The following is a 12,125-nucleotide window of genomic DNA, read 5'->3' on the forward strand; positions in this document are numbered from 1 at the left end:
CCTCTGAACAGTTGATGTTGAGATGTGTCTGTTACTTGAACTCTGTGAAGCATTTATTTGGGCTGCAATCTGAGGTGCAGTTAGGCAGACTAATGAACTTATCCTCTGCAGCAGAGGTAACTATGGGTCTTCCTTTCCTGTGCCAGTCCTCATGAGAGCCAGTTTCATCATAGTGCTTGATGGTTTTTGCGACCGCACCTGAAGAAACTTTCAAAGTTCTTGACATTTTCCGGATTGACTGACCTTCATGTCTTAATAGCAATGATGGACTGTCGTTTCTCTTTGCTTATTTGAGCTGTTCTTGCCATAATATGGACTTGGTTATATACCAAATAGGGCTATATTCTGTATACCACCCCTACCTTGTCACAACACAACTGATTGGCTCAAACGCATTAAGAAGGAAAGAAATTCAAAAAATTAACTTGTGCATTCCAGGTGACTACCTCATGAAGCTTGTTTAGAGAATGCCAAGAATGTGCAAAGCTGTCATCAAGGCAAAGGGTGGCTATTTGAAGAATCTCAAATATAAAATATATTTTGATTTTTTTAACACTTCTTTTCGTTACTACATGATTCCATATGTGTTATTTCATAGTTTTGATGTCTTCACTATTATTCTACAATGTAAAAAATAGTTAAAATAAAGAAAAGCCCTTGAATGAGTAGGTGTGTCCAAACTTTTGACTGGTACTGTATATAGTTTGCCCCCGGTCTGCCTAACGCATTACCGGGGGCAAACTACCCGCCCTCCAAGACACCTACAGCACCCGATGTCACAGGAAGGCCAAAAAGATAATCAAGGACATCAACCACCCGAGCCACTGCCTGTTCACCCCGCTATCATCCAGAAGGCGAGGTCAGTACAGGTGCATCAAAGCTGGGACCGAGAGAATGAAAAACAGCTTCTATCTCAAGGCCATCAGACTGTTAAATAGCCATCACTAGCACATTAGAGGCTGCTGCTGCTGCCTATTGAAATCACTGGACACTTTAAGAAATGGAACACTAGTCACTTTAATAATGTTTACATATCTTGCACTTCTCATCTCATATGTATATACTGTACTCTATTCTATAATATTCTACTGCATCTTAGTCCATGCCGCTCTGTCATTGCTTGTCCATATATGTATATATTCTTAAATTCCATTCCTTACTAGATTTGTGTGTATAGGGTATATGTTGTGAAATTGTTAGATATTACTGCACTGTCGGAGCTAGAAGCACAAGCATTTCGCTACACCCGCAATAACATCTGCTAAACATGTGTATGCGACCAATACAATTTGATTTGATTTTGCACAGTAGCGCCCTACTGTGGTACACTGGATTACTACACCCAGTTCCTCTGACTAACAAAAAATGATTATTAATGTAATACAATAGATGTATTACTGTAGCAGTCAGATAATAGTGATGACAATACCACCAAAAGCCATTAAAAGCTTAAATGCTCTCCCTTGTCGTGTTTATTAAGCATCAAATGGAAGAAAACGGACTGAAACAGGGAGGGACTACCAAAACGTATTCGATAAGAGCTTCTTATGTTTGTTTTCCATTGAAAAACATTTTGCCACAGCTTACCCAAATGAATACAACCCCTGTGTGCCTGGTCAATAGTCGTGACTCATGACACTGACACAGCGGTCTGAGTCAGAGTTAAGCCACGCTTAAGTCAGACTTAAACTAAAGGTCAGTGACATGTTAACATCCAAGGAGGAAAAGACAAGTAGGATCAATATAAGATTGATGCAACGTCACTGCGGCTCCATTGCCACAAAGTCACGACCGGCCCTTCTTGCTGATACATCTACTTTAGGCATCAGGAAATGTATCTTCTTTGTCGATACGACACACTATTGACACTTCCTGGTGTGACCATGAATGTTAAACACATTGATTAGCCACAACGTAATACTGATGAGTAAATCAGAATATACCTATGGTACTAAATGAGAAAATCATAAATGACATCTATGGTACTAAATGAGTCAATCATACAGCTGTAAATTACATCTATGGTACTTAATAACTAAATCATAGATTACATACAGTATATGGTACAAAATTGCATCTATGGTAATGGTACTAAATGAGTAAATTGTAATATACATCTATGGTACAAAAGAAGTGGGAGCTAAGTAGTTCATTTACATTTTGTAAATACAGTACCACAAACACAAAAGTCCTATCACACCACATACAAAGAATGACATGATTTTCAATTTATATCCCAGTCATCTCGGAGTGTCTGTTTTTCCCTGCATGAGCGTAGCCATGTTGGCATTTATAAGAGCACTTCAAAAAATAACCTTGTCCTCATGCATTATATTAGTTGCATCATAACAGTTGCATCAATGTAAGTACTGTATTCACTAGAGAGACCAGAGATGGTTTTCCTCGGATCCATAGATGCACACCAAGCTGCCTGGATATACAATATATCAAAATACAGACAGATATATTGCATAAGCAATATTTTCCAATTGATTACAGAATCGTTTTTAATGGTTTGGAGAGTGGTTCGACACAGAATTATGACTGTGGATTGAACACATGGGCAGTTAAAGGTTATGATCCCAAAACATTGATCCCAGTTCTTTTAAGTAAACATTTCCTTCTACTGAACAATCATTGGTGACTACAAAACTTTACAGATCTAAAATATTCATAACAAACCATCCTGACCATAAGTTATTTACTACATTATCTGTAAGAACATTCAAATGTGTTGTATTGTCTATGCAAAATAATTACATGTTCAAAGAATACCCTTAAGTAATGATGTCATTTGTGATGGATGGTGGATCAGATTTGACTGCGGTTTGAGCACCCTCTAGTGTTGAGAAATAAATAAGGCAAACAAAAGTAATGTCCTATTCGTCTGTCCAGGGACACACTAGACACTATCACAATGAAAACAGAGAACATCAGATGGGTCCCATTTCATTTATTGGGTCAAAAAGCAGGGTTAAGGTCATTGATCTTCTTCTCATTAAAGACAGTACAACAAATCTCATTTACACTTAGAACAGTACTTGAACCTCTGTGTAGTATAAGGCAATGTTAAATAGTAGGCATTTCTAGGAATAATAACAGATGTCAGTACAGGGTTTACCTCCACGATCAGGCTATAACGGTAGTAAGGCACTCTTCTTGGACAATGAATTTAGATTCTAACCAATATTTCGCCACAGCAGTAATATAGCAACAGCAAACGTGCAGTCAGGACAAGTGCCATCTTTGGATTCCACTCCTGACAGTTAGCTGCCACAGTTAAGCTTCATTCTAATAAGAGTACTCTGAAGACAGAGATAAGACTACCCTCTCACTCTCTATGAGACTTTCAGCATAAAGAGGGACATACTGCCCCAGCTGCTAAAGCATATCAATTACAGGAAAATTCCACCCAAAGACTTTTGGTATTTGTTTCATTAGTCCATTGTTGACATAGTCCCAAAATGTTTTGCTTGTAAGCAATCAAGTTTTCAATATATGTAAGACGCAGCATCATGATACAAAATGCACCATAGGGGGATGATTTCTATATTTTAAAAGTTACATATATTGAAAACTTGATTGCTGACAAGCAAACCATTTTGAGACTATGTCAACAATGGACTACTGAAACAAATACCAAAAGATAGTTTTGGGGTGGCGTTTACCTGTAAACTCTGTCTGTACTGTGTAGAATAAAAACATTATCACTAGGCGTCAAAACAGCAAACAGCATATAGCTAGACCTTCAACAACTAGACCTTCCTCCTAACCAACCCTCATCACTAACCAACTGAACCCATCTCATCTCTACCAGTCTCCTCATCACTATCCAACTCAACGGTCTCATCTCTACAGTGTTAATCAGAACCTTCATCACACTAACCTCATCCCCAGGATCAATTTGCTACCGCATAGAGCCGGCTGGGTGGAAGTGATTACCATCACACACAAACATTTACAGTCAACATTAAATACCTTGCTTATGACCTCACCTAGAAGAGCCCTGTCTACATACATGAACCCATCATTCCAACTGCTACACTTAACTATTTTTGACACGGGACCATCATTTGAAGATAAAAAAAAGTACATGCATACATGTAAATATGGCACAAGAGACAAAAACAGATGACATACGTGACAAGACAGTGACAATTCAGGGGATCAATGAATCAAACACGATTAGACAAAGACAAGAGACAAGATCAAGGATCAAATAGGAATATATTAACTTGAATTTGGAATAGTGATTGGTGACTAACCAATGGTTTTGATACAAGCAGGGAAAGCGTACTGGAGGAATTGAGCATTGAAAAATAGTGAAAGCAAATTAGACTATTACACAACCATGCAAAGAAAAACATTATTTCACCAGGTGTTCCTCGTTCCCCTGCACCTGCTCTGACAAAACATGAAGGCAATAACCTTAAAGAGCCATACTTATGCATTCAATGCCATTCAAACATTCAATGAATGTGTAATTTGTAAAAACCATCTACAAAATGGGTTTGTCACATGCTTCGTAAAACAAGTGTAGACAAACAGTGAAATGCTTACATACGGGCCCTTCCCAACAATACATCGAGAAAACTATAGAAAATGATAACACCAGGAATAAATGTGCAATCCGAGTTGCATCTGTTCGTGCCAATATTCACAAGCTGCTCTTTGTGTGTGCCTATTCAGTCATAAATTATCAATAATTTAAGCAATGAGCAAACCACCATTGAAATAATACATTCATAGTGGAGAAGACACGTAAGTTCTCAACTTCACTTGTCATCTGTTCACTGTGTGAATTCATAAATCCATATTAAAATATCTAAAACCGCACGAAACAAAAGTTAATGAATAAAATCAAAAATTATTGTTATCAGAGCAGAGGCTACTGAAGCAGGGAAGACACTCAATCAGTGGGAGCATTGTAACACAACATTGCTATCCAGTATACCAGCTATCTATCCCATGAAAGGACACCATCATGTAATCCACAGGTCCCATTCTAGAGGTGAAAGGTAATTCTTTAATACTGGGGTCCATTCCTGGATCGTCCTCACCATTGCCCATCTGTAAACGTTTTCATGTCCTTCTGACATAAGTGACAGTTGCTTGTCCACAGTCAAAGTCCTAAGAGCAAGTACAATAACCCAGTACTCCCTTAGAATAGATAGTATTCTTCACAGAGGAATTGCAGTGTGTCCACTGGGTTTCAACTCAGTCCAACATTAGTCCATTAGTTTCAACGCAGTCCAACATTAGTATAGATGTTATTACCTAGAATTAATGTACATTTGGGCCAATGACTCCAGGAGCAGATCCACAGGAAGATTTGCCTCTAGTTTGAATACTTCAGAGCCAGCTAGAGGAGAAAGAAAATCATCATTTACACATTCTATCTAATTTCCTATGAAATAAAAAAGGTATTTTCACTTTGATGGGCAAGTTGGAGGGCATTCTAGGGCCTGATATTTTTTAGATGAGGTTGTCTGTAGCCCTGCTGGCTTTCTCAGTGGGTAGACATTCTAAACAAGGTCAACTTACACAGCAGGATATCCATAGTGTGGAATGATGCACACTTCATAATAAAAGTTGGACCAAAGTGGACCAAACTCAGGGAAGTCAAACTTTTAACCACATGCTGAATCTGTGTGCGTGTGTGTGTATACTATTTCCATTCAACAATGCTATGTCTCACCTTGTGAGCAGTGTCTGCAAACTGCTGGGCTGTGTGCATCAGGTCTGCCGTCTTGTCCTCGGCCCGGCCCAGTCTCTCCCCACGCTCCTGCAGGGCCTGGCTGGCCCTCTGGACTACACTACCCATACTGCCCCCTGGGGGGTGCTGCCCACTGGGACCTGCTCTAGGACCTGCTGCACAACACACAGGGACAGAGAGTAGTGCATCAGAGATGGGATACTTAGAAGACTGCAAACAAATCCTGTTAATTGATCATTAACAGTTATAAAACAGATTAGTTCAGTATGTTCATGGGTGAAAGTGTCACAGAGAAGCAGCGCTGATCTAGGATCTGTCCATATAATATTATTCATTATGCTCCAAAAGGCACTCCTACTCTGAGACGCTTTGTGGATACAGGCCCTGGTCAGCTTAGGACAAAGAATCCGCAACATTTGCTGTTGCTCTGTCTCGCTAGGTCCTGCTACTGCCTGGCACCTCTCCCAGTACCACACATGACAACCCCCCTGTCAGCGGGTTCAATGGGGAGCCGCGTTCCTTCTCAGTCTCCCTGCCCCGGAGACTCAAGGCCAGCCTTTGTTTTTTAGCAGGAGGTTTGGACACAAAGTCACCACTCATCTAGGCACAACCTCATAGAAGAGCCATTCTCTACTGCAGCGGAGAGGTGTAACAGAAGACAATAGACCAAAACCATCCATCTCCTGAGAGAGGATTGGGAATCCATGAGAATATAACGGATACAGCCATAGGCCTACTAAGGTCATGTTCCCACATGCCTTTGTCATCTCTGCAAAGATTGTGTTGCTACTCAGTGAGTATTAGAGGTTATTTGGGCTTTTATGACTCACTTACCTCCAGCCTGAGAACGGCTTTGGTTTGAAACCATCACCTTCTTCATGCGGTTGAAAAAGACCTTGCAACGGTACATGACCAGATTCATTGTGCAGGCATCTGTTAGAATGACAACAATGACACCCAATGACACAAATAGTCGAATCTGATAATAGCCGTATTATAACCATGATTTTTTTTTTTACTACAGAATCAAACATGAAATTGGAGTCCCTGCCATATTTTATGAGATGAGAAGACATGCCACTCCTAGGGTTGACCCAGTGGTCCCAGAACAATTCACACTCACATATGATCCAAATTCACTCCCTAACCCTTCCCCTAGGACCTAGCACTTCGATCTGCAAACATGGAAGGGTTAGGACCAAGGGGAAGGGAGTGAATTGGGACCGACTGTTGATAGACTGCTTTTCCTTCAACACTCCCTTACCTCCTGTGAGTTTGGACTGACAGTTAACAAACTCAGTCTGGCGGGGCCTGGGACCCACGGTGCTCTTCCGTCTAGCCTGGGCCCCTGGGCTACTCTGGCCCCCCTGGGCCCCTGGGCTACTCTGGCCCCCTTGACCTCTTTGGCCTTTCTGCTGGTCCCCAGCTGGGCTAGCCGGGCCACCAGGGACCCCCTCCTTGCCCTCCCAGTAGGTCTGACAGGCGTGGTACATGATCTGGATGAAGATGCACTTCTCTGGTGCTGAGCTGGCCACCCATTGGTCAAAGGCATTGTCGAACACCAGGTCAAACTCTGGGCAGTCCTGAGGGAGATACACAGGAGGGATACAGTATAGGTCACTGGACAGTAGGGGGGAATATTGGTCTAAACAAACATGGGTCAGAAGGTCCTCCAATCCCAGCCAATAGGCCTGTATACTGGTGGTGATGTCACCTTGTTGGGGTTGATGCCGTTGACCTGGCGGAGCTGCTCCACGGCCCACTGTGACCTCCTGGTGAAGGGGGCGGAGCCTCCAAACCGCTTGACCTTGGTGATGAGGAGCTGAGCTGGCCTCTTATTGGTCACTGGGGGATTGGGAGGGGGTCAGGGTTTACAAATATGCCAATACTGAAAGGTAAGCAAGCACACTTCATAACATCCACAATGGAGGAAGGAAATGTTAATGTACTCCCTACTAGAATCACGATAGAAGATGAAAAAGACACTTGATAAAAGATTGGCTATCCAGTAATAGATATGTGTTTCATTGTGAACAAATTAACCCAACACAGAAGGCATTAGTGACCAGTCACCATCGCAGATCAACAAACAGACCGCCAATGCCTATTCTTCTTCAGTGGTTTCTCTTGTTAACACGATATGAGGGTTTTGTAACGGGGGGAGACTGGCAGTGCCAGCTGAGGACACCCAGCCAGCCATCACCCACCCATCAGTGGTGTTTGGGTAGGGCCAGTGAATGACCATGGCTCTGGGTGACTTCATCAAAGTAACAATAGTGACTATGAAGACCGGTGACACTGAACACAGCTAAATATGTGAATGATCCTTCATGCTCAATTTTAGGATCCATGTCCTGACAGTGTCAGACGCAGTTATCTTACATTGCCAGCAGCACAATGTCCTTATTGCAACACGATGAATAACTCTGCATCCTTCCATTCAGACAATGCCACTATGAGACGGTTAAACAATGCAGCTTTTCAATACCCTCCTGAACAAGAGAGTTGTATGTAGCGGGACTACAGAGTAGCAACAGGATAGTGAATTCAAAAAGTCACACTGATCTATCAACCTGCTCTCTCAGTATACCTGGGCCCGTATTCACGGCGTGTCTCAAAGTAGGAATGCTCATCTGGATCAGGTCCCCCCCCCCCCTCTTATTCATTATGATTTAAAGCTGCAATATGTAACTTTTTGGGCTACCTGACCAAATTCACATAGAAATGTAGTTATAGATGATAGATCTTCTCATTGAAAGCAAGTCTAAGAAGCTGTAGATCTGTTCTATGTGCGTCATTTCTATGCTTCCTGTTCTTAAGTTTCGTTTTTGCGAGTTTTACTTTCGGTTTTGTACACCAGCTTCAAACAGCTGAAAATACTATATTTTTGGCTATGGAAAATATATTTCACAGCAGTTTAGATGGTACAGTGATTGTCTACACTTGCTTGTTTTGTCATATAAACTGAAATTAGGCGAACGATTCAAATTTTTGCAACCAGGAAATGGAAGAGCGATTTCTGCATAGTGCATCTTTAAAAGGCAAAACTGATCCTAGATCACCACTCTTACTCTGAGACGCTTTGTGAACACGGGCTGAGGGTCTACAAAAAAGATGTTGAATGCTGATGTAGTCATGATGTTGGATGTATAAAAAAAGCAGCTAACATAGGCGTTACCTGACAAACAGATGTATGTCATGTATTCTCCCTTGCCTCCAGTGGGAAGAAAGGGGACTCTTTTCCTTTTTCTCCTCTTGACCTCCACGGCCACTAGCATCCTCTCATCCCGGGGAGCAAACACCTCCCTGTTGATAGCGGACTGGATATTCATGGTGGAACTGGGTACAGGATATTTGATGGGTGATCTATGAAGATAGTAGACAGAGAGACTGATGATTAGATTAGATGAGTTTATTAGTCACATGCACAGGGTCACAGATGTAATTGCAGGGTGCAGTGAAACTATTAAGCTCCGAGCAACAGTGCAGGTCAAAAAAAGAGAAGTGAATGAGACAATAATATAACAAATTAATAATACTATATACACACATTGACAAGTGTAGCAATGATAAAGATCCATTGGGGGGTGGGGGCAGGGTAAATGTCCGTTGGGTGGGCGGGGTAGAACGTCTATAGGGGGAGTAGCAGAGGTGTAAGTGAGAAGTGTATGAAACAATAATAAAACATATTAATATATACATATTCATTGATGTAGACAACAACAAAATCTTATTTTCCTGTGTGTCATATATAGATCATAATTAAACATCAAGGACCCTTAAAGGGTTATTTATAACTAGTAAAGTGGCGAACTTTACACCTTTAAAAGTGGCAGTTCATTTAAAACAGTTGAATATCAAATGTATTTAACCGGAGGGAATTAAATTAATCGTAGCAAAATTATTTGCAATAAATTATCCACGGTGGCCTTCAGAACATCTTGCAAGAAAGCAGAAAGAATCGTTTACAATACCTGTTTTGTTGTTTTACCCCTTGCTCCTTCGAGATGCAGAAACAGAGAAGCTGCAGTAATGCTCACCAAACTATTCCAACGCCTTTTAATGGTGTTGTTTTGTCACACAACAACGGCATGCCTTGCGGAGAAGGCGAATCTGTCTGGGAGACCATCCCATTTGAGCAAGTTAGAAGTCACGTGGGAAATTGTACTATTGAGTTGAATCTCATTACAATACATTTTAATAAATACAAATATTAATCTTGGTTTAACAGAATACTCTTTATTCTTTGCAGGTTGCAAATATCTAGAACATATTGATGAAAACAATGTATGTACTCTTTCAGTACTGTAAAAACTTCCTTTGCCATTAAACTATTTTCAAAGCGCACTGAAATTGGGGTTGATCCACGAAATGAGTTCCCTTTGCATCCCTTCGATATTTTAAGTAGAAATTGTGCACAAATGTTTGATTTAAAAGCCTGTAATATTACACCAAGTGCCCTTTAATATAGACCACATGGAAAATTCAATAAATCCGAATTTTTATAAGAATAAAGACTTGCTAATGCGCCAAAATGTCCCTCTGTGCATCCTCCAAAATGTCTCCAAAGTTTTTACCATCATTGTAAAGCCCTAGTTTTTTCTGTTGCTATGACAAAGTCATTTCTGAAGATTATTATTTATTTCATGTGATTAGTGTTTCATTTTAAGGTTAAAAAAAAAACAGAAAAAAGGTCAACCCTGTTATGTGAACTGAACTCTCGCTTTAATATGGTGAAACTATTCCTTTAAAAAATGAATTCAAAAAAAACATTGAACATCTAATAGTCAAATCATAGTGTAAAATCAGCTGAGCTGGTTCTACTCTTTTTGGCCATTTTCTGGTGTTTTGTGGTTGAAAACTTAAGAGGGTCGAGCATAACATTCCAAAACTCTTGAGCGTGCCGTCTTTAGCCAACTCTCTTGCTATCGCTCTCAGAATGACCTTCTTGATCCAAACCAGTCAGGTTTCAAGACTGGTCATTCAACTGAGACTGCTCTTCTCTGTGTCACGGAGGCTCTCCGCACTGCTAAAGCTAACTCTCTCTCCTCTGCTCTTGTCCTTCTAGACCTGTCTGCTGCCTTTGATACTGTGAACCATCAGATCCTCCTCTCCACCCTCTCCGAGTTGGGCATCTCCGGCGCGGCTCACTCTTAGATTGCGTCCTACCTGACCGGTCGCTCCTACCAAGTGGCATGACAAGAATCTGTCTCCGCACCACGTGCTCTCACCACTGGTGTCCCCCAGGACTCAGTTCTAGGCCCTCTCCTATTCTCGCTATACACCAAGTCACTTGGCTCTGTCATATCCTCACATGGCCTCTCCTATCATTGCTACGCAGACGACACACAACTAATCTTCTCCTTTCCCCCTTCTGATAACCAGGTGGCGAATCGCATCTCTGCATATCTGGCAGACATATCAGTGTGGATGACGGATCACCACCTCAAGCTGTACCTCGGCAAGACGGAGCTGCTCTTCCTCCCGGGGAAGGACTGCCCGTTCCATGATCTCGCCATCACGGTTGACAACTGTTGAACACCCTGTCGTTCTCCGCTAACATCAAGGCGGTGACCCGATCCTGTAGGTTCATGCTCTACAACATTCGGAGAGTACGACCCTGCCTTACACAGGAAGCGGCACAGGTCCTAATCCAGGCACTTGTCATCTCCCGTCTGGATTACTGCAACTCGCTGTTGGCTGGGCTCCCTGCCTGTGCCATTAAACCCCTACAACTCATCCAGAATGCCGCAGCCCGTCTGGTGTTCAACCTTCCCAAGTTCTCTCACGTCACCCCGCTCCTCCGCACACTCCACTGGCTTCCAGTTGAAGCTCGCATCTGCTACAAGACCATGGTGCTTGCCTCACGGAGCTGTGAGGGGAACGGCACCTCTGTACCTTCAGGCTCTGATCAGTCCCTACACCCAAACGAGGGCATTGCGTTCATCCACCTCTGGCCTGCTGGCCCCCCTACCTCTGCGGAAGCACAGTTCCCGCTCAGCCCAGTCAAAACTGTTCGCTGCTCTGGCACCCCAATGGTGGAACAAGCTCCCTCACAACGCCAGGACAGCGGAGTCACTCACCACCTTCCGGAGACACTTGAAACCCCACCTCTTTAAGGAATACCTGGGATAGGATAAAGTAATCCTTCTACCCCCCCCTTACCCCACCCCAAAGAAATAAAAAATAAAAATACATATTGTAAAGTGGTTATCCCACTGGCCATAAGGTGAATGCACCAATTTGTAAGTCGCTCTGGATAAGAGCATCTGCTAAATGACGTAAATGTAAATGTAAATAACATGTCAACCCTGTTACCTATAGATAGACAGGCTAGAATTTCTTTCTAAAGAAAACATTTTTTGGGAGCTTGCATTCAATTGCCCCTTCCTGTTGCACACAACAGGCT

At 42.1% G+C, this 12,125-nt stretch overlaps 1 protein-coding gene across 2 annotated transcripts; it reads right to left on the reverse strand.

Moving 5' to 3' along the window:
• Positions 1-2,938: 2,938 nt before the first annotated feature.
• stxbp6l (syntaxin binding protein 6 (amisyn), like) lies at positions 2,939-9,827 on the reverse strand. 2 transcript variants are annotated; one of them, XM_041865917.2, is made up of 7 exons: positions 9,691-9,827; positions 8,895-9,082; positions 7,431-7,561; positions 6,981-7,299; positions 6,551-6,649; positions 5,699-5,868; positions 2,939-5,362 (listed from the first exon to the last, which is right to left on the reverse strand). In XM_041865917.2, the coding sequence occupies exons 2-7, from the start codon at positions 9,046-9,048 to the stop codon at positions 5,339-5,341; spliced, it is 897 nt and encodes a 298-aa protein (XP_041721851.1). In that variant the 5' UTR covers positions 9,049-9,082; positions 9,691-9,827; the 3' UTR covers positions 2,939-5,338. The 2 variants fall into 2 exon arrangements, with proteins under 2 accessions (XP_041721851.1, XP_041721850.1); XM_041865916.2 differs by having other exon boundaries at positions 5,699-5,871.
• Positions 9,828-12,125: the final 2,298 nt, after the last annotated feature.

Source organism: Coregonus clupeaformis, chromosome 36 (genome assembly GCF_020615455.1).
Source record: "Coregonus clupeaformis isolate EN_2021a chromosome 36, ASM2061545v1, whole genome shotgun sequence".
Taxonomy (NCBI): domain Eukaryota; kingdom Metazoa; phylum Chordata; class Actinopteri; order Salmoniformes; family Salmonidae; genus Coregonus; species Coregonus clupeaformis.

Excerpts from the sequence above, each read along its gene's own strand:
- stxbp6l (XM_041865916.2), bottom strand. The coding sequence starts at position 9,048 with ATGAATATCCAGTCCGCTATCAACAGGGAGGTGTTTGCTCCCCGGGAT. Across the intron at positions 7,300-7,430 it reads ACGGCATCAACCCCAACAAG|GACTGCCCAGAGTTTGACCT; the intron begins GTGACATCACCA and ends TATCTCCCTCAG. Across the intron at positions 5,872-6,550 it reads AAGCCGTTCTCAGGCTGGAG|CAGGTCCTAGAGCAGGTCCC; the intron begins GTAAGTGAGTCA and ends TGTGTTGTGCAG.